Source organism: Eleginops maclovinus, chromosome 5 (genome assembly GCF_036324505.1).
Source record: "Eleginops maclovinus isolate JMC-PN-2008 ecotype Puerto Natales chromosome 5, JC_Emac_rtc_rv5, whole genome shotgun sequence".
Taxonomy (NCBI): domain Eukaryota; kingdom Metazoa; phylum Chordata; class Actinopteri; order Perciformes; family Eleginopidae; genus Eleginops; species Eleginops maclovinus.
Genome location: NC_086353.1, coordinates 10,081,274 through 10,104,577, shown reverse-complemented (window position 1 = coordinate 10,104,577; position 23,304 = coordinate 10,081,274). Strand labels below are relative to the sequence as shown.

General features: G+C 41.2%; 1 protein-coding gene across 1 annotated transcript in view; it reads left to right on the top strand.

Moving 5' to 3' along the window:
• The window catches only part of LOC134865178 (sphingosine kinase 1-like), a 31,877-nt gene extending 8,756 nt beyond the window's left edge, over positions 1-23,121 (top strand). Inside the window, exons 2-5 of the mRNA XM_063884631.1 lie at positions 4,028-4,177; positions 15,107-15,201; positions 15,992-16,107; positions 20,113-23,121. Of these exons, the coding sequence (XP_063740701.1) occupies positions 4,028-4,177; positions 15,107-15,201; positions 15,992-16,107; positions 20,113-20,959 (1,208 nt within the window). The 3' untranslated portion in view covers positions 20,960-23,121. The remainder of the gene's footprint in view (positions 1-4,027; positions 4,178-15,106; positions 15,202-15,991; positions 16,108-20,112) is intronic.
• The last annotated feature ends 183 nt before the right edge of the window (positions 23,122-23,304 follow it).

The window sequence follows — 23,304 nt, the reverse complement described above, 5'->3', positions numbered from 1 at the left end:
CATGGAGGATTTTATTCATTTGAATAATGAGGATGAAACTTGCTGAGTAATGTTTCAATTGTACCCTGATTTTATTTTAAAAGCCAGGATGGTGATAAATAAAAATCTTCTTAAATATAATAACATTTTATCAAAAAGTAAATCTGTCCTGTTTCGTGTTGCCGAAAATTAGAAAAAACGTTTTTGACTCAAGGGAACGCGGTCACATTTAAAGCTTGTATTTAATTTCTGTGTCTGCTTTACAGAAGCTGACATCCTGTCGAATGCACAGAATGAGACAAAGCTAAGAAAGCGGTCTATTCTCAGACTCTTTATGCACCCAGATAGCTATTATGAGGAACCTTGCTCGAAAAAAAGTGTTTTTTTCTGGCTCTTGGGTTTTCCCCCTTTCATTTATGCTGTCATTTCCTATGGGGAGTACCTCAGTAGTGATTATTTCATTAAGATCTGGGAATGTTCCCATGCTGTTGGTTTGAAGAGAGCACATGAGACGTCTGTAATCACAGATCAAGTTAAAAGTGGCGATGCAGAGCTTTGTTGCTCAAGTGTTGTTTTTCATCCTGTTTGTCCCGGCATCTGTTTGTGGTGATGATGATGATGATGATGATGATGATGATGATTAAGTCAGGCTGAAAAAGCGTCAGCCACTCTTTCACTTCTTCCAAGGCAGTCATTTAGATTTTTCTTAAATTGCTTTGTGACAATAATTCTAGTCCAAACCTAAGTCTTTGCCATATTTTTGGTTAGTTAAAAAAATCTGGTAAGGGCAGCAACGATTATTTTAATTAATGATTAAATGGAAGATTATTTTGTATGTAGATGTCGATTAATCGTTTGGTCAGAAAATATTTTAAAATGTCCATCGCAGTTTCTCAACGTCCAAGAGGATGTCTCTCAATGCCTTGTCAGTTTACAGTCAATAGATATTTACTAAGATATGATTTTAAACAAAGCAAAGTAGGAAATGAAATCATTATTTTCTGCCAATTTAAAGTACTTTAACTATAAATCAAATTATTTTTCTTTCACTCCACTACAATTTCAATCTTCAAACTGATAACTAAGCAGTCACACATTCAAGATTTTTACAGATTTATCCAAAATAAAAAGCTGTTGGTTCATATTCAGGAGCTCTGCCTGGAAACACAGAAATAAAGGTTACAACATTTGAAATAAAACAGTTAATTTAAAAGACATAGCAGGCTTTTTTACATCTAAAATAAATACGGATCTGGAGGATTTAAAAGAGATAATATATATTTAAAAACAAAAAATATATATTTATAAGAAGAAGAAAATAATAATAATAATAATTGAGATTATTATTTTTTGTTTTCGGGAAATGACTGAATATAAAATCATGAGAACATGTTTGAATATTTTCTAAAATGTAAATGTTGAATTTAAAATAAAAAACTGTTACAAATGTGAGGGGGTTCATTTCTAAAATTCAACAGTTGTGATGACAAGATTGGACAAAATGATTTATTTGATATGTCCATCAGTAGCGATGCATATCATGACTCCATAATCGGGACAACACCCAGTCCTATACAAACAGGACCCCCCCCCCCCCCCCCCCAATTAAAACTTCCCTTTTGGTTAAAAATACACAGTAAAATTCCCTGCATGATGGACACAGTTTAATTATAGATACAGTACATGGTTGTAAATTAAACTTGTGTTGATAGTTTGTCTTATTAGGTGTCATTCTTTGGCTTGTTGCCATGACGTCGCTGCAGCCAAGCTAATGACAGTGGAGGAAATGCTGAGCTTGCTCGGACAGAGACGAGACGACAGATAGAGCCTCTGGAATGTTTTAAGGGGAGGGGCGGCACACAGGAAGTGGCATGGGGTTAGATTTAGCCAACGAGCTCTGCGTGGGTGTCGGTGGGGGGGGGGGGGGGGGCAAACAGACTGCAGGTCAGCCCTTTCAGTGCCAGCTGTCCTGCCAGCTGATTCATGAGGGCCCTTCTGTGGCTTTCTCAGGAGTGGTGTCCCTACGATTTGGGCAATAGTTGAACTAATTTATAAACAGAAAAGATGTCGCCAATTATTTTGGATTATTAAGGACTTTTTTCATGCTAAGATGTCAGAAAGGGATGTTTGCAACCTCTCTGAAATAGAGTTTTGCTGTTCGTTAAATAATACGTAATGTGTATAAAGCGCTTTCTCAGTGCTGCAAGATGCTTGCTTTTTTTTAATCACTTTTTGAAAACTATGTTTTAGCCTATTAAATGAATTCCCCCCCCCCCCTACTCCTTAGAATTATTCATCATACAAGGAAGTGACTACACCTTTATGAAGCAATCTAAACCCTTCAAAGGTATACGTGCATCGAAAACTGTTGAGTAGAGGTCAACTGAACAAAAAAAGGTGTGTTAACGTGTCTCATAGCATGCTTTATGACATACTAGTGGGATCACAGTGAGCCCGCTGTGTAATATCCATTTAATCTAAACCTGCTAATCAGGTTGTGCAGCAGTCGGCTCAACCCTGCACTTCAGTGGATCCGCCCGTCGTTACTGACTTTACAGCCGTCAGACTTGTTTGTTTGGATGGTTTTTCCTCACTCCACCACAGCAGACGGCAAAACCAAGTGAGGAGGAATCTGACTGCGAGTCTTCTGCCTATCTCTCCCACTGAAGCAGCTTTGTTTGTTTGTGTGTATGTGTGAGTTAACTAGGCGTGACGTGAGAAACAGTCTTACTGTCGTTTCTACAACAGAGAGCACTGTGTGTACCTTTCTGTAAAGCTGTCCCAAAGCTGAAACCTGTCAAATGTGCCTGATGGCTTCCCGTCACTTTCTTATTCTCTGTCTCCCGGCTGAGACGCGACAAAAACACATTTTAAAGGAAAAGCTGAAAAACAGAGAAAAAATGATAATAACTTTGTTTTATATTTCTATTGAGGGAAAGGAAAACATTCTTACATAAATCAATAATTTACTTTAATATTTGCGATACTGTTGCTTTATTTTCAATTCATCTCTCAGCACCGTTTTGTCATCATGCTCTTACTCTCATCGTCTAGTCTCAGATATTGAATAATATAATATTTTTGTACGGCAAACTCTAATGCTTGCAGTTCTTGATGAATCCTCCCCAGACCAGAGCCAGCTTCTTCCAGTTCCTCCTCCTTCAGCCCCATGCTGTGCCTCCTAAAGACGCTCTGTGATATGATATTCTAATATGAGAGGGTTTCCATTGCAGCATTTACCATCGTCTCCTCTCCCCTGGTCCTGAGTTGAACTGTGGTGCTTCTTTCCTTTGGTATAATATATCCAGCTTCTCAGCAACAACAATCGTAGTGCATCTCTGACTCTTTTGCATCAATAAAGTCTGTTTGAAGAGATGAAGGTGCAGTTTGTGTTTCTGAATCCAATCTGCTCTCCTCCACTGTAGAAATGTTCCCTGCTTGTGATGCTTACTAAACCAGCCCTCCTGGGGATCAGCCTTTTTCTGAAAATATAATAAGTTTTGCAAACATGGTGTAAATAAAAAGCTAGTTTCTGTAACTGAGATAAGAGGAAAAAAGAAGAAGACAGAAGTTAAACAAAGTCAGGGTTTTGCTGCAGAGACACTGGATTACCTCTCCTTGTAAGAGCAAACACAAGGGTTTCACTAAAGCTCACATTCATAAAAGAGGTTTCATAGCCGTGTGGCAAGATGAAAGGGAGAGTATTACTCGTAGAGGAGCGTCTTTGTATTCTAAATATAATAATACAAAAGCATGGACAAAGCTAGGAAAGAAAAATCTTAATTATTGCAGATTTCAGCGCGGTTGATCGTAATGAAAATCATAAGACCCAGGATAAGACAAGGTAAAGTAATAACAAAGTAAAATGGTGCAATCAAATAGTGCAGATGACACAATGGTTCTAGTAAATGCTGGAATAAGATAACCTAATACCTGTTAAAAGGAGGCGGCTGTTAGATTTACACTGTGAAGAGAGTCCGCAACAGAACTAATACAAATTCAGCCAGCCTCGATTTAAAAACGTGGTCTTGCGTTGTGTCCTCTGCAGGGGTGATGATGAGCGCGTTGTCCCGTCCCAGCCGGATGATGCTGCTGGTGAACCCACAGAGCGGGAAGGGTCAGGCGCTCACGCTCTACAACAACCACATCCAGCGCATGCTCAACGAGGCGGGGGTCACACACACTCTGGTCATCACCGGTGAGTTGGAGGACACGGATTACAGCACAGCAAGAGAATAACACACAGCAGTGTTGAGCCCAGACACCGTCAAGCTTTAGTTGTATAAAAGTCTCGCACTGATTTAAGGAGAATCTGTGCGAAAACTGTGATTCAATATTCTCTGAAACTTGATTTGTATGTTTTACCCAATTTAGTCAATGAGACAAGAACTTAATCTACATCTATTAAAGGGCCTCAACAAAGTAGTTAATAAAGATATGAAAGGAGGCCTGGTTCAAATACTCATCAGGGGCCTTCTAGAAAAATATAGTATGAGGACTGTGGCGCTGATGTTGTACATAAGATTATTAGAAAATGATGGTATTTAATACGGCACAGGTTTTATAATAATAATACTAATAATAATACATAAGATTTGTATAGCGCTTTTCCTAATGATGAAACACACTTTACTATTTGAAAAGATTTTCATATTTTTGGAGTCATTTTACAGCTTTCGACAAAAAGAAATATTGTTTTCTGGCATCACTTAAACATTTCACGGGGAAAATCGAGATCTTTTTGGTATGAGGGCGCATGCCGAAAGTAAGAGGGCGTCGCGCCCTTATTACCCGGTTATGATCATGAGTAAGCAAATATGTTTAATCCCTGCGTTAACGGGTCAAAACATACCTGAATTTTTTTGTTGTTGTTGTTGTTTCTGTTCTGATTTTATGTCTTTCAGCATTAGCTAAAGCACTAGACAAATCTTGTTATTATTATAAAAATAAACAAAACATGTAAAAGTGCCGTATTATAAACCATCATTTTTTCTAATAAGCTTTCCAAAATAAAAACATGTTTTCAGAGTCATCCCGTCAAAGAGCATGCGCATAATAGATCTACGTAGCTGTAACCTCATAATTTCATCACCTAAACATTGTCAAATCTTATCTAACTCACGCACAATCAGCTCTCACAAAACACCAAACACACACAATCCTACACACAGTTCAGTGAAGAACAAAATAACAACAACAACAACCCCCCCTCCAAATCTCAGCGCCCCTCCTCTAGTTTAGAAGCTGGTCGTGTTCTCGTGCTGTCTCCATCATTATGCTGATCAACTGCCTCTGACCCATATGCATGCAGATCTGTTATGTAATAAAGTTTGTACACACAGTCAGAGACTCACATATGGGTAAAGTCACGTCCATGATTAACACACAATCCTCTTTGGCCCTGATTTGAAACGATCTTTATGCATTCATAATCATCGCCATAATCTACACAGGGCTGTTATGATTATATGGCGCTGCGTTAGATTTACACGCCTCCTATAACGCGCTCTCCGCCTCATCACTTCTGAAACTCGATGGAGTTTTCCCTGGTTTCACCCCGTGTCTGGCTCTGTTCATAAATCACTGCAGAGTCAGATAAGAGACAGAAAAAGTCTTTCATCACAGTGTGAGGTGCACACACAGAAAAGAGGGCAGAGGCGCATGGAAAATAGGCTTACTGGCACCGCTGTGCTGTGGAAAAGCACAACAACTGATCTTTCTGTGATTTCCCCAGATGTACTTTTTGACATGTTAATCCTGGAGAATACATAAGAGGAGATGTAATCCCCAAAATCTACATGAAAGAGCACGACTACTGAAAGGGAAATTTGGATGCAACAGTGATAGACAATCTCTTTGACAGACTGACTTTAAAACAAAACTTTGACTCTAATCTCTCTCAACGATGCCTCAGGAGCAGCGTGAGGATTTTAGATGTTGAGATGCAGTCTAGTTATTCCTTAAAATCCTAATTGAGCTCCACAGTATGACAGAAACAATACTGTTAACAGGTTTCACTGAACACTAATTATCCTGTATCTGAGGATATTCTAATCGTGCTTTCATTAAATATTTTCAAAATGAGATTTTTGGTAAATAATCATCAGTGTATAATGACTTGGAAGAAGACATGGAAAGAAATATGGAAAACCACATACTGACGTTACTGAAACGCAGCCTGTACAACCAGAAAAAAAGACTAACCTTAATATGATATCCAAAATGTATCCCAATATAGTATCTCATCCCATTATCAATATTGATACATCGCCCAGTCCTTGGTCTCACCTGTTGGTTTGATAAAGCCAAAACCATCAAACTTTCTTACTATATTAAAAACACATTGAGAGCCAGAAAAAAATATGAAGTTGAGGTATAACTTTCAAATAATAATGATTTATTTGAGGATAAGAGCTTTTTTATATGGTAAATGACTAATTTGCTAAAGCCGTATAGATCAGGTTTTAGAACATCATTGATGATCTTCATGTTGCCGGTGTTTTTAATCTCCTTCACTCACCAACAACACATCCAGTTTCACAATACTGGAAAGTCACTACATTTGCTCTATTACTGTACTTAGGTACACATTTGTACTAATGTTCATTTTTTACTACTTCATACTTTTACTCTACTCCATTTGGGAAGACAATGTTGTACTTTTTGCTCCACAACATTTATTTTAGAGTATTTAGTATTTAGTGGTTACTTTATAAATACAGATTTTGACACAAAATACTTAGAACTAACTTAAAATATGATTATTTGGTAATGATTAAACCATCTAACATTATATTTAAGTAACTAAAGTGGATTAACAGAAAATGTATTGGCAACACAAATTATTTCACAGGTCCAGCTTCTTAAATGTGAAGATTTGCTGCTTTTGCTTTAAATTATTTAGTTGTTTTCTCTCCGATTTGTACCTTTGCTTTACCGTTCTCGGTGCAGTACTTTTGCTTGAAGTGAAGAATCTTAACAGTCTTTCCCAAAGTGTTTTATTATAATATGTTAGGCCATAAACACTTGCTGCATGGCTCTCTGTTCTCCTGTATCTCTGAGTGTCGCTGTGAGTCTGAGCGGATCCTAACTTAAGTGGGCAGACTCATTATTGTATCTTTGGCTGTGCGGCAGCTACGGGCGCTGCCAGCGGTGGAGGACAGATGAAGGATGACTGCACTGCTGTGGGGATGCAGAGAGACTGTGTGTGTGTGTGTGTGTGTGTGTGTGTGTGTGTGTGTGTGTGTGTGTGTGTGTGTGTGTGTGTGTGTGTGTGTGTGTGTGTGTGTGTGTGTGTGTGTGTGTGTGTGTGTGTGTTTCTGAGTGTATTTTTCTGGGCTTGTTAGTTTCTGTTCTGCATGTGTCCATGTGTGAGTAAAGACGGCACAGTGATTCCTCTCAGGCAGACTCTGCTCAGCATCCTAAGATGTCTGTCACACAGGCATTAATTAAACGACAGCAACCAATCGTCTCTCTCTTGTACTCGGACTCATCTGCTCTATACAAATTAAATATATTTATTTAGGTGACAGATATCCCTTCTAACTCCCTTCTCTACTGCTCCTTTATTTGTCTCTCAGTGGTTTGTTTTTCATGTTATGGCAACAATCTCAAGATGTGTTGCTGTGGGGCTCCTTCCTGTGCCGTGGCTCAAGTAAAGAAAACTATTGTATGTATAAACAAGGACAGGGATCTTTGAAAACTCCTACATCTTAAAGAATAAGCACAAAAACACACATAATATATCAATGCTTCCTGCTCTATGAGCATCAACACAGGTAACACCAGACAATTCACAACTAAAACAGTGGCTAAAACCTGTGGACAGTAACTGCATTGTGAGACATTTGACCTTAAAGTGTCAAAACTCCTGTAATTAATCGTGACGCACCAGCGCTGCAGCAAAGTTGAAAGGTGATATATGCTCCAGGCCTGGAGGGAAACATGCTTTCTGCTTCCATCATGGATTCTGAAGGGTGCTAGGTTTTTGATTACTCTACTAGGGACTAAACGTTAGGATACCTCTGCTGCTTAATATTGATCATCCGGGCATAGAGGCATTATGTTGAACTGATTATATTTTGCTAATCAAAAGGAATGGTGACCTGAGAAAACAGGCTTTTTAAAACGTTACTCAAGAATGCTTATGCTCATTTTTATAATTTGTTTTAAATATCCAATCCAACTTTATTTCAATTGCACATTCAAAAACAACAGAGTGCTGTACATCAATAAATATATATAAAAAGTTAAACCCAGAACAATAAAACCATACTTAAAGCCAAGGATTGAAAACTCTCATACATGATGTAAAAACAATGTAAAACATAAGTAAATAAAACCTGAATTTGCGATAATGTATGGGTGATATTTTGGACAGACTTCTATGTAAACTGCAGCTAAATTGAGAGATTTGATTGCGAGGTGGTAATTCTGGCTTTAGTTTGTAATTTCTAAGTCTGCCAACATTATGAGATTGCAATTGTTGAAGTAAACCTTCCGAAAAATACCAAAGAAGAAAAAGGAAATTCTCTTTCCGTGACATTTTGACTCAGTTTAATATTTATATTTAGTGTGGTACATCATGTGGTTAGAAAAAGAGTCTCGACAGAATGTTCTCTATAGGTACCCTATTTCTGATGATATGCAGTATTTCTTTTTTTCCTACATTTAAATCTTGCTACACTGACTTTTAAGCGCAAATCACTCGTGTATTTACACCATGACGCTAAAGCAAGCATTTCGAGGATTCCAGTCATTTAATGTGGCTGTTACCACTTCATATAATTGCCACTTGGTGTAAATAAATATACTTTCTAAAGCTGAACTGTATCTGGATTGTTGCTGAATTTAGGTAGTTTTTTTTCCTCTGGCAGGCCGCAAGAGATGTCCCATGTTTAAACTCTTGTTGGCTGATCGGGGCTCAGGCGTGGCGGAGGAAACGTCCATCAGTGCCTGAAGCTGGGATGAGGTGTGTGTGTATTACTGTCCATCTAACTTCCCACTGGGAAGAAATGTAACTTTCGTCACTTGTTTTAGGACAGTGTGCTGAAAGTAGACTTCCTCTTGGTGGTGATGTTCAATGGCATACATTTAATAAGAGTTAAGAAGGGGCTGTTACAGTAAGGTTCATAAGGCTTTTCTGAGTTGAGAGAAATGAAGCGTTGGAAACATTTGCGCACATTTGACTGGTCCTATGTACACTGCGGCAGGCAAAGACGCACGGAAATCTACTTTTTTAGCAATGCAAACATAGCTTATACAGTCAGACTATTCACTGGCATCTCATGTTTACCTTATTAACCTTCTCAAAGATATCTCAGCATCAGTTAGTGATTATGGAGCACTGGAAACCAAGTAGTGGGAAAAATTGGGTCAGTGTAAACATTTAATACAGTCTCACCAGAGGCGCCCCCTGGTGTGTGTGTGTGTGTGTGTGTGTGTGTGTGTGTGTGTGTGTGTGTTTTTGTACAAATTTGTGTGTTTATCTGTGTGGGTACACCCTCAGGCACCTCCCTGCAGCTGACCGAGCTGTCACAGTGTTTATATTGATACGTGCTGTAGCAACACGTCAGTACACACACACACACACACACACACACACACACACACACACACACACACACACACACACACACACACACACACACACACACACACACACACACACACACACACACACACACACACACCCATGCACACAAACATTCAAAAGGGGCTGCTGTTTAACTGTCACCACCTGCTGTCATTTAGGTGGAGGCGTGCTGCAGTTATTAGTGTGTGTTGTTTGAAGAGAGCCACAGTCAGGATGTTGGTGACAGCGGGGCGGAGGTCTATCTAGAGCTGAGCGGAGGACAGAGCTTTCCGTTACCTCTCATAAACTTTAATCCATCGTGAAGGAAGAGTTTTACAGCGTTGTGAAAAGGATCACCTCAATCTGCAGCTCAGATTTTATGGAGCTTCAGAGGACTTTACAGCTCATCTGATTGATTACAGATGGAATGTAAAAACTGAATGTTAAAAACGCATTTCCTCTGCCCCCAAGTGGCCCAAAAAACTGTCCTCCTTTCAAACAAAAGGAACACGGTCATACATTAAAAGATGTATTGGTCATAGATGTACCGATTACTCTCCAAGCTCCAGGCTGTAAAGTGATCACTTTTCACTCTGATTACACTTGATGAGCTCTAGGACAAAATTAGCAGCTCGAACTAATACACTGCCTGGCCAAGAAAAAGGTCACAAGCCTGTGGGGGCAGTGCTATGATCTGGGGTTGCTGCAGTTGGTCTGGTCTAGGTTCAGCAACTGTATGTGCCCAAAGAATGAGGTCAGCTGACTACCTGAATATACTGAAGGACCAGGTTATTCCATCAATGGATTTTTTCTTCCCTGATGGCACGGGCATGTTCCAAGATGACAATGCCAGGATCCATCGGGCTCAAATTGTGAAAGAGTGATTCAGGGAGCATGAGACATCATTTTCACACATGGATTGGCCCCCACAGAGTCCAGACCTGAACCCGATTGAGAATCTTTGAGATGTTCTGGAGAAGACTTTGCGCAGGGGTCCGAATCTCCCGAATACAAGATCTTGAAAAAAATGAATGCAAGACAGAAATAAATGTTGTGACATTGCAGAAGCTTGTGAAAACGATGCCACAGCGAATGTGTGCCGCATTCAAAGCTAAAGCCGGTCCAACGAATATTAGAGTGTGTGACCCTTTTTTTGGCCAGGCAGTGTATCAAGCAAGAGAAATGTAGCTAGTAACCCCTTAAGTGTCATTCTCTTTAATTTTGAACATTTAACTACATAAAAGGCTCCCCAACAAACTGTGTACAGCATACAGTTTCGCACATTGTAGGGAGAACTTTAGAGCGGATTCATTTAATGACTGAATAATAGTTTGCTTTGAATGTCACACATTTCGAGCTCCCTGGTAGCCGAGTGTCACAGCATGTAAACGTTAAAACCTGGGTTCAAATCATTGGTGACCTTTTTCGCATGCACTCCCCTCTCTCTCTCTCCCATTTCAAAGCTGTCAAATAATGGTAAGAATATCGATCTTTAAAACAAAATAATTGTCTCAACATTTTGAGAAAACACCATTCAACTGTTGCAATCACTTATCAAGTTAACCAGCATTTACATTTCCTTTTCATCAACGCTGTATCGCAATGCCTGCATGTTGATATGCGGTGGAAAGATACTGTAATCCTTACTCTGATCTGCAGTTTTACTCCTCCAGGAGCTTACTCATCTCAAGGACCTTTTGGAAACATGCAGCGTTGTTCAGGCAGAGACCAGAGGCCAGTAATGAAACAGAGATCTGCATGACTGTAACGACTTAGTCACAACTCGACCCACAGAGACAGACTCTGCTGCTCACCTCTCTTTACCTCTGCAACAGAATTATAACAATAATCACAAGCGCAGTGTGACTTATCTCTGACCCTGATATGCGTTTCCTCTCACTGCAACATTTAGCCAATATCAATCTGTCTGGTGAGGGGGAGGTGCTCGACTGAAGATATAACGCTCTCCTCCCACCTCACTGCAGAGCCCTGGCTCCACTGCTGTGCTGCTGATCGGGTCTTTCAGTCCTTTTCAGTGTACAGCCTCTGCATGGATACGGAAACGTGATGTGACTGGACTGATAAGGAGGAATTGATCCCTTTATTCTGCAGAGTTTAGAGAAGGGAAGAACAGGAATCAGATCCTCTCCAGAGGACTGTGTGTGTGTGTGTGTGTGTGTGTGTGTGTGTGTGTGTGTGTGTGTGTGTGTGTGTGTGTGTGTGTGTGTGTGTGTGTGTGTGTGTGTGTGTGTGTGTGTGTGTGTGTGTGTGTGTGTGTGTGTGTGTGTGTGTGGAAGGAATCATTTTACTGGCAGCTTTAATGGTAGAAACAAGGTAGTTGCGCAGATAAGAAGACAATAATTTGCAAACCTTGATTATAAATAGAATAATCTATATTCATTAATATAAAGAAAGTGAGGACATACATACTTCCATATCGTCATAAAGAATATACATTTCCTAAACCTGCTTTTTTTTGGGTAAAGGCTTTAATGTCATATGCAAAGTAGCTACAGTTTGCAAATGGCAATGAAAAGCTTAAGACCCAAGCTCCTTCAACAATGCAACATAGTTATATACACTGCCCAGCCCAAAAAAAAGGCCACAAGCCTGTGGGGGGGGGGGGCAGTGCTATGATCTGGGGTTGCTGCAGTTGGTCTGGTCTAGGTTCAGCAACTGTATGTGCCCAAAGAATGAGGTCAGCTGACTACCTGAATATACTGAATGACCAGGTTATTCCATCAATGGATTTTTTCTTCCCTGATGGCACGGGCATGTTCCAAGATGACAATGCCAGGATCCATCGGGCTCAAATTGTGAAAGAGTGGTTCAGGGAGCATGAGACATCATTTTCACACATGGATTGGCCCCAACAGAGTCCAGACCTGAACCCGATTGAGAATCTTTGGGATGTGCTGGAGAAGACTTCGCGCAGTGGTCCGAATCTCCCGTCATTAATGCAAGACAGAAATAAATGTTGTGACATTGCAGAAGCTTGTGGAAACACGGCCACAGTGAATGTGTGCCGTAATCAAAGCTAAAGGCGGTCCAACAAATATTAGAGTGTGTGACCTTTTTTTTAGGCCAGGCGGTGTATAAGACATTAAATAAATTAGAATAGATTAGAATAAAAGAGTGTCGATTATGTTGCAGATCAATGTGCAAGCACTCACATGAAGTAAACTATATACATGTCAGGAGAAGGAATAAATACAATAAGCTAAATAATTCAGGGAATGTTGTAAGTGTCCAAGTAACTGCAGAAGTCAATATACATGTAAATAAAATAAGATCAGAATGTAAAATGAAATATTGTCTAGATAAGATAAGTAGATGTTTGTTATTATACTGTTTATATTGTTGCTATTGCTAATAGTTTTGTTATTTTTTTTCCATCTAGGGGCAGTTCAGTGATTGTAGCTGTCTCATTTAATTTAGCCAATACCAAACTACATATTGATTAGTACTGCTGTTAACAGCTTCCTCCGGATAGTTCTACAGTATATTATTGTCTGGATAATTGGTTATAGCTGAAACACCTTTGTTGCCTGCAGTGATTATGACACCCGACTGCACAGATCAGACCCCTGCCGTCTTTCTGTTCTATGAGTCCAGCTGTCCATCAGGAACCTGTCTCTCCAAAAGATTGTGTTGCTCAAAACTGAAACAAAATCCATGTCTGAAAACATGATGGTCTTGCTCAGTTATGTCAACCAAAATATCAGCAGCAGAAATATCTAGACAACTTAGAAATGTTTGTCTAAAATTCATACATTCTGCTCTCCTTACAGAAAGTGTCGCTTTTACAGGCGCTGCTGATCTTTACCACTATCACAATCAGCTTTACAACATTAACCAATTACTTTCGAATCATATATTTTACAAGACAAACAAAGAGAAACAGCAATGCAGTCAAATAAGAATATAGAAAAAATAGAAGTGGAGGGGGCAGGGATTACAGTGTTATTTTATTTAGCGCACATGTTTCATATACCAGTAACATAAATACACATTCATCTTATTCATTTTCATTTTTCTTATCTTTATAGAGGCTTTGATATTAGCTCTGCAGCTCTAGAGAAATGAACCATTCTGTTTGTCCATAACTTTTGACCAAACACTGTGTATGCATATGAATCATCTTAATATTCCATCAAAGATATGAATGATGGCTGTTTTCTAAAAGTGAAAGAAAATAGGTTAAAAATGCTTTGAAAGACTGGAGGACAGAAGGAAAGACTTGGGGTGTTTCTGAGCCTCAGCTGGTGAGAGACAGAGTTGTGACTGAAGTTGTGTGACGCTCCGCTGCGCTTCACTGACTCGTCTTTCACAGCTCACAGCTCTCCTCCTGCCCTCTCACCTGTAGAGAGACAGACCTGCATCCCTCCACTGACACTAAACAGACCCCTGAGAAAACGTGATGATCATATGTCTTGAATGCAAGAAAATCAAGATGTTTAAATAAGTGACAGTTAAACTTTCAAAGGGAGAAAGTAATTGTGTTCATAATAAAACAGTCATGTCGTCGTTGAGGTCTGATGAAGCCTGCTTGGATGCGCTGTTCTGTCCTACAGTTCAGGTGGGATTATGTGGAATTTTTAGATAGTTAGTAAATCGAACCAGAGACAAGAGGTTTCACCACCTCCTAAACGCAGTCAAAAGATAGAAAAACAGAGTGAAACATCTTTTAAAAGTTTCACTACATTAGATTTGATAAAACTTTGTTATACGGATCTGTAATCTCCTTGGAAGGTTTTGAAAGAACATAATATTTCTTTATTATTGTGCACTTTATTCCTCAAATCTGTTAAATGAATGTCTTTAATGTCTTTCTTTGATAAGGTTTAGCTGACGTGCCATCAACTGAGTAGATAAAGACTCTCTGGGTTATGCAAGCAATTAATTGGAAATAATTCATTAAAAGTATACTAATTAAAAACTCTCTTTATAATTAGTTCTAAATTACAGAGTTAATTCCAGAAACTTGTAGGAAATGACAGACCTTCACTGAAGCGTAACAGTAAAAGCCATGATGCCGAGATATTCATGTTAAAGACATTTTAATAGTTAGCTCTATAAAAGTCCACCCTGAGAGGAAGCTGTCACCAGGGCCCCACTTCATCAGATCATTCAGAGTCATTTGAAAGAGTGCTCCTGGGTAATTTAGTTGTTACTACCTAATTGGCAGTGCGATACACGCTTCATTTAAGACCATATATCAGCTTTCCCTCCCCCGGTGAAGCCTTAATTCAGAGGAGAAGAAAAAAGACCAGCAGCGCTCTTCTGTTGGCTGAGATCCTGACGCAAATGTCCTGATGAGATAAGACAAACGTATTAGTGTCATGTGTAACTCGAGGTGCTGATAGCCAACACCCGTGGAAATGTCCTCGAGTGCTTCGACACCGAATATCTCTCACACCTCCGTTAGTCACTGTGACCTCTGACCTCTCTGTGGAGGCAGAGGAAGAGTTTCTCTGTTCAATCCTAGATCTCTTACACAGGAAGACATAACTACATATCCATGTGTGTGTGTTTGTCTGTGTGTGTTTGCAGAGCGGCAGAACCACGCCCGAGAGCTGGTGAAGGACGCCGACCTGTCGCAGTGGGACGCTGTAGTCATCATGTCGGGGGACGGACTTCTGTTTGAGGTAAAGAAGGACGCATGTTCACTAAATCATGTCCACATGCACAGTACTGTAGGACACTCAGCAGTACCCAGACTCTGGAACTCCTTCCTCCAACACATCCGACAGTCTCACACATTCGCCACATTCAAGTCCGTCCTCAAAACCCACCTGTCCAGATCAGCCTTCTCACTGTGGTGCTACATGTCCTCTGTTTCCCTGCATGCTCCCATCTACTGTCTTTTGGTTCCATTTTCATTTCCTGCTTTGCAAGGTGCCTGAAAGACGTATCAATTCTAAAATGCTTCCAAATAGAAAAGCATTACTGAACTACATACCAGTCACAACCGCAGTGCTGGTTTTGTGTGTCATTATGACAGTGAGTTCCTGTTAGACCTGGAACTACCAAGGAACAGCGTTTGAACTACCTTGCACGCCGCATTCAGAAAAAGTTACCCTACTTTGAACCCGGGCTCAAATTAGCATTGCACATTCCCTTCAAAGCAGGTCTCCAGCTTTTTGTTGTTGATATTTTTGAATACTAGTATGGGTTAGTTCTTCATATCAGAGCTGAACAAAGGGGTTTGTGGTATTTATATAGTACAGCTCAGTGGTTAGAGCTGGCAGTCAAAGTACTGGGGCTCAGTTTTATGGAAAAAGGCTACATATATACAGTCTAAATGTGTATAAACACAAGTTATCAGGACTCACTTTGACTGAGTTCTGATGCACAGCCCTGTGAGTGCTAGAACACACTGACTGGGTGACCTGATTTCTGTCTGCTGATAAAAGCTGTGATTCTTGTATCGGTCAGGTGATAAACGGTCTGCTGGAGAGACCAGACTGGGAGGAGGCCATCAGGACGCCGCTGGGGATCCTTCCTGGGGGGTCGGGCAACGCCTTGGCTGCATCCATAAATCACTACTCTGGGTGAGCCACATGATGTATACTTAATAAAACCTAAAGGTTTATCCGCCCTGAGCTTTAGAGATACATTTGTGTTGTTATGATATTGTTTCTCTCCCGGCTGCACACACAGCTCTTCTCCGGCTGGATGAAGCAACACATAATAAGCTGTAGCAGAACTTTAATGACCGAACATTAAACCTGAAATAGATTGATGATTGAAGAAAAAAATTCCAAACCAGCTTATAAAATGATGTGATTTTTGTCCTAAAATGTAAATCTTAATATATTTTTATTAAGGACTGCTGGTTAAGTGACGCGTGATATTTTATAGGTTGAATAGTCATAAATTAATCATGACAATTGAAATGAATTAATGAGTAGCTGCTGTCCTTTTTGTGCCATTTTATAGCAACTCTATTATTTCTAACCTTCACTCAGAGCTCCACAGAGACCAGTCCAACCTTACATATTTGTGCCGAGTCATCCCAGGTGCGGTGCCCACTTATTTTTGGGTTAGCATAGTATGTTCTTACAGCAGGAAGACAGATCCAGTTCAAATCAGATTTTAGTTTCTGAGCAAACAACGTGATCAAGGCTCCATAAATAAAGCAGCCAATCCCCCATCAGGCAGAGCTACCTGTGGACCGGAAACAGGAAACTAATGCAGCTGTCAATAGAAGTCGTTCGGTCCATTTTGCCATAATCCGCCTCAAGTCCGTACACTCAGTGGAGCCTCTGCTGTAGTGCAGATGGTGCACAGTATCCGTAGGGAAGAAAATAACAGGTATTTTTCCTGTAGTTCAAAAGACTGCAAACCTGGAATGCCACGTTGGGATACGTTTTCCACTTATAAGTTCCACTTCCACTTAAGCTTATAAACTAATTTCCAAAGCATCGTTACTGAAAACACCGGATCATTTACAAGAAAAGACTTCTGTTAATTCTACACAGGATGTTTAGTTCGATCTTTAGTGTCGGCTGACTGTGTCTTCTTCCACTCCAGTCGAACTTGGATTAAAAAATATATATATTTGAGGTTATTTTTCTTTAAAGACTGCTGGACCATATCGTAACTGATGTATACTTGAACACCGTGTAATAGCAGCAAAAACCGCTACCACAGCAGATACCTCCAAACATAACTACTATGTGAAGATCTAATACTTCATTTTTAAAATATGGATATGGTAACCTTTGTATCACCGAGCCTCAGAGACACACACACACACACGGGCCTGCCTTCTGGTGCTTTTCAAATGCACTCATCTCATGCATTCATTATTAATGATTTGCTCATTTGAGGGATTGTCTGGAGTTTAATCAGCCAGAACAAAGAACAAAGAGGAGAAGTTGAAGGACACAAAAGAGAGGAGGAGCAAACCAAAGAGCAATAACGGCGACAGATCAGGTGGAGACACTCCTGCTGTGTCTGAAAATCATCCTCTCCTCATGGTTTTGTAATGTTTGTATGCATTTGGCTCAAGACAAAACTGAAGCAAAGAGGTTCAACAGTCGTGTTTAACATCCCTCTATCTTCCTTTAGTTCTGGCTAAATAAATAGTCCTGTTTTCTTTAGTCTGTTTTTAATGCCCTGCCCTTTCTCCTCTGAAGTCACCTGGTGCTGCGTGGGGAATCTAAAAACCTCACAAAGCGCTCCGGGGCACTTTGTTTTTAAGCTGCGTGTAGGTCACTTTGGGCTTTATCGTGCCCTTTTACTTTTTTATTTATTTAGTCATCTGTCATTTTGTATCTCAGTGTATTTGGGGGTTTTAGCTCAGCGTCCGGTGACCTTTATGTAATCCTTTGTGCTGCAGTTTTTTTTATTCTCACTGGGATGTCTGGCGAGGTAAAGGGTAAATGAAATAAAGTTACAGTAACCCTTACATTGAGGGGTCTGTCTTCCCCCAAAAAAGCCACATTCATTCATCCCTTCAGCCGCCATCAGCTTCTCATCAAACAATGGTCCTCACGCCGGAGCGACAGCAACAATGAGAGGAAGGGACCAGCAGACTCTGTATTGTTTTCTCTCCTCTCACTCCCGGCGCATCCAGAAACTCTCTCCCTCTCTCTCTCTGCCGGCTGCAGGCCATCCTGCTGCGACCCTGTCCAGAGAGTATCTGCTTATTATTCCCCGCTGAATGAAGGGTTCACTGAGGCTGCGCGGATCAAACGAGTGACAGCTAGAACCTATCTGGTATTATGCAATGCGGAGAACAGGTTCGCTGAGTGAGGGTTTAATGTGTTCCTACACAAACATAAAGAGCACGAGCTGGAACATCATCCCAACGCTGACCACCATCTCTGAAGGTGTGACGCCTCCATGTGAGGCAGAGTCTCCCTCCTCTGGTGGCTCACAGATACTGCATCAACAGCTCCGAATACGCAGGCAGGATGTGAAATATATTGTACAGAGACAATGCACAAAGGACCTTCTAAAACAAGGAGAGATGTATTACCTGGGACAGGGAGGGAGATTGATTATTAAAAAGTAGAAGATGACACAAAAGTAGCACAAAATACTTTCTCCCAACACACACACACACACACACACACACACACACACACACACACACACACACACACACACACACACACACACACACACACACACACACACACACACACACACACACACACACACACACACACACACACACACACGAAGAATAGAGAAATGACTGCTTTAACAGTAATGGATTTTCATATGTATACATTTTAATATGCTCTCTGAAATCAAGAGGTTTATAAAGAGTGACACCCAAGTATTTCAAGTATAACACATTTCCATTTGTTTGCCCCGCATACTACTTAAGATTAGATCAGATATACTTCATTGATACCAAATTGAGAAATGATTCAAACGATGTCAAAATAAAATAATTGTATGTATAAGAAAATGTAAAAGTCACAGTCTGTCCATTATTTAAAGGGAGACAGGTGTCATTTTGCAATGTAGCGACATTTTCCGTTACCTTATGTCATCTCTGTCGGTCCCCCCCTGTTATAAATGACCCTTACTGAGCAGTTTTGTAGAGATCATGGACCTTAACCTCTCACTTTTATACAGTATATGAGTAAATGTACACTCTGTTGCAGCGGGCAGTTTGTAAATCCGGTTGTTTCTTGTCTTTTTTACACCACGATGATCAGAGCTGCAAAAATGTAGATGAGACTATTTATATAATCTGAGTAAACTCAAGAAGATGAATATGGAGATATCTGCAGAGCATTCCTCTGAGACCTCTAACATCACTGTGATTGGCTGTGGGTGGTAACAGCAGGCAATCTGTGTGTGTGCGTGCGTGCGTGTTATCCTGACCTTCCACTTATGCCTCCGCTCTCCCAGATGGGGCTGTTCTTTGTTGTCTGACGGGCCCGTCTTGTCTGAAGGCCCATCAGCTGATTCTGTCCCACCTCCAGTATTTGTCCCCGAGCCTCCTGTTTTATTGAACCACCCTTCACCCCTCGACTCACCCCTCTCCCTCCCCATCTACCTCCTCTTGCCTCAGTGTTTTTAAAACACCACAGCAAGGTCACAGTTACTCCACTCCGGTTATAGCTCACTTGCCAAAACACACACAAGCCTCGACCCACTTCCAAAAATACTAAGTGCACTTTCCCGTTGTTATTGTTTTGTCTGCATTTTATTTTTGCAGCTCGATTCTTACTGACTGCTCCAGAGGTCTGCTGCAGGGCTGAAATGATACGTCAAGCCATAGTTTATTTACCAAAAGCACTTATAATGTGTGAATCTGCTTCCTTTGTAATAAACCATTGTGCATTAAATGGGATTTGGGCTTTCAAAGGACAAAATCACTTATTTTAGGATGTAACCATAGTTTAGGGAAAGTATGATGACCAATACCACTTTTTCTTACATTGTTTATTAACCCCGCCTGTAAAATATAAAGATATGTATATAAATCATTTCAAAACTTCCGGTCCTTGTAGTTCAGATGTGACTGAAAGCGCTGAGATGTTTCCAGCTCTTCCTGCAGTGACTAACTCTCTCCCCCTCTCCTGCAGAGCCCCCCCGGTGTTCAGCGAGGAGCTCCTGCTCAGCTGTGGTTTCCTGCTGTGTCAGCGCCTCGTCACCCGCATGGACCTCGTCTCCATCCACCTCTCCTCCAGCCCCCGCCTCTTCTCCTTCCTCTCGCTGGCCTGGGGCTTCGTGGCGGACGTGGACATCGAGAGCGAGAAGTACCGCCACGCCGGCGCCGCTCGCTTCACCGTCGGCACGCTGGTGCGTCTGGCGTCTCTACGCGTCTACAAGGGCAGGCTGGCCTACCTGCCGGCCGCCAAGGACAACAGGGAGGAGAACCCCCCCCTGCCGCACTGCAACCACCAGGCCCCCCTGTCCAGAGACCCGCCCTGCCAGAACTCCTTCCACAACTCCTGCCACTCCAACAACTCCCTGAAGGTGAGGAGGGCCGAGAGCACGCCTTCTCGCAGCGCCACCAAAGCCCCCACCGGCCCCCCTGACTCCCTGCTGCTGCCCCTGGACCAGCCGCTGCCCGGCGACTGGGTGGTGGTAAAGGAGGAAGATTTTGTCCTGGTTCTGGCCATGCACCAGTCCAACCTGGCCGAGGACCTCCTGGCAGCGCCGGACTCCACCCCGGACGACGGCTTCATCCACCTTTTCTACGTAACGGGGGGGATATCCCGTGCCGCGCTGCTGAAGCTCTTCCTGGCTATGGAGAAGGGGACACATCTGGCCTCCAACTGTCAACATATGGTGCACGCCAAGGTGCGGGCCTTCAGGCTGGAGCCGTCTTCCCCCAAAGGGGTGATAACGGTGGATGGAGAGGTGGTGGAGTACGGGCCGCTGCAGGCCGAGGTGCACAGGGGGCTGGCCAGATTAATCACTGGATAAAAAAACGTTTGAGCTCTTGAGCGTTTTTCATCCAGAAATATCCAGGTACGGGAGCAAAGCAATGTAGGACGCGTCCACTGTTATCCGCAACGTTATCTAACTCATCGGTACAAAGAAGAGGCTTGAACTGACTCTTTAATTCGCCTGTTTGTTATGTTTGGTGCTGATTTATCCCGTTCATGTGAATAACTGGCTTCCTATCACTTGACTGGCAGTAACTTGAGTTGAAGTTGGGCTACAAAGAAAGTACATTACACTGAGGACTCAGAGAGAAATGACCTCCTGGAGCTGATTTGTAATCTCCTGGGCAGGTGATTGATGTTATAGTGCCTCTGTGTGCTCCTACGCTGCATCCTCCATCCATAGGCTGTCCGTACGGTAGATTTATTCACGAGCATCACCAAGGTGTCCTTACCATTGTAAGTCACATAGAGGAAACAATGCCTGAGACTTCGGCCTACCCAGGCAGCAAAGTCAGATTTTAAAATGTGTTTTTAAATGTGATCCAAATCTCTTCAGAGGTTTGGATCATTAATTTGACAAAAATCTGACGTGAACACAAAGAAAATCAGTTTAAATCAAAGTGAAATTAACTCTGAGTGGCCTTAAACAGGGAGGGGGGAAGCTGGTGAAAACAGCATTATGGTGAGTGTTGCAAGAAAATGGAGAGGGAATAGAGGAGAGGAGAGGGGGAGATATCGACTTGTTAAATGCTGCATGAGGCAGACGAGTTGTGTTCCTGACACGGCGCCGTAATTCTTCCTCCTCACCACAACCAATCATTTGGGAGCATTAGCAAAGTGTCCTGACTCAGAGAAAGAGAGGAGCAGTGACAGGCACTGTGAATTAGGAGGTAAGGGGAGGAGGGATATCAACATAAACACCTTCTGACCACAGCTTGTTATTTCAGTTATACATCATATGTTTTTTTTATCCGCATGCCACATGTATGTTTGACACTGTAAAGAATTGACTCGTTAAAGACCAAAAATGTTTTATTTAAAATGATTATTATTTTATATGATTTTGCACAACGTTACTTTGGTGCCAACACCGCTTTGAAGCCTTTATGGGACATGGACGTCCATTTTGAGTTATTCTGTCTAAATTATGTTTACTCGTGAAAGAATTCAGCCGACGAGCTAGAAGCACATGCGATGGAAACCGTACTTGAAGACCCGCTTTCCCACTTTGCTTTTGCTGTCATTTTATGGGAAAATAAGGTCTGGTTAATGACTGTTTAAAGTGGAGTTAGTGTTGATCCATCACAAACTTTTATTTACACGTGACCCCCCACAATGAAGGAAGTGTAGGTTCAACCAAAGAGAGAAAAGAGAGGCCTTAAGATGTAACATTATCCTAAATAAATAATAAATAATCCTTATTAATAAGAAATAATTGGGTTGAACAACTTTGTGTGGGAAACATAATATTTTTTCCCATTTTGGTTGGGATCCACAGATGTAATAAACAAATATATGATGTTATTTTTATTTTTTTACCACAGAGTGCTACTGACCCCATACATTTGTTATTTTCTATGCAAAGTGTCTTGTGATGCAGTGTTCCTCTCATCTGTCTGCCGTGCCTTGATGTGCTGCCTCCTGCTGGTCTGAACTTGGTGGTGCATCCTTTAGGAAATCCACTCAATTTCTAATCATCATAAAAAGAAAATCTGATTGGAAAAGTTTCGAGTAAAACATTTGCACACATATCTGTAAAAAGTGTAATTTTGGCAAATATTGACTTAAAAACTGTTACTACTTTGGTGACACCTTTTCCTCACGAGGAAGAAATTGGAGCGACAGCCTGAATCCAGTTTCTCCCTGTAGGTCAGAACATATAAACGAGTTGAATCAGACGGATAAAGTTTCAGATGATGAAGGACCTGATGTTCAGTTTGTAAAAGAGAGAAATATTAACTCATTCCGTCTGACTGATGATTTGCTCTTATAGTCTTTGCCTGCTGCGTATTAACTGTTGTCTTTAGATGTTTATGGTGAAGGGAGGAACTCCTTTTTATTTTTTTCTGGCACACTGAAGATTGAAATGATTGATTCTTTATTCTTGAGAGATCTATTTTTCCATTTGACAAATGTCTGTATTTTTTTCTATTATAAAATCAAACATTCTGCAGGAGTGTTTCTGATTGGAAAAATGAACCGTCTCCGATTTGTTTTTTGAACAGTTTACCGAAGTACTGTGCACTTTGTGGCTCAAACATGAGAAAAAATGCCTACTGTATATTTGGGGACTACTTTCAGCTGTGGATGAATACGCATTTAGTGACATTACTATTTAATACACGGCTTAGTTGGATACATGATTCGGACATTTAAGAGGTT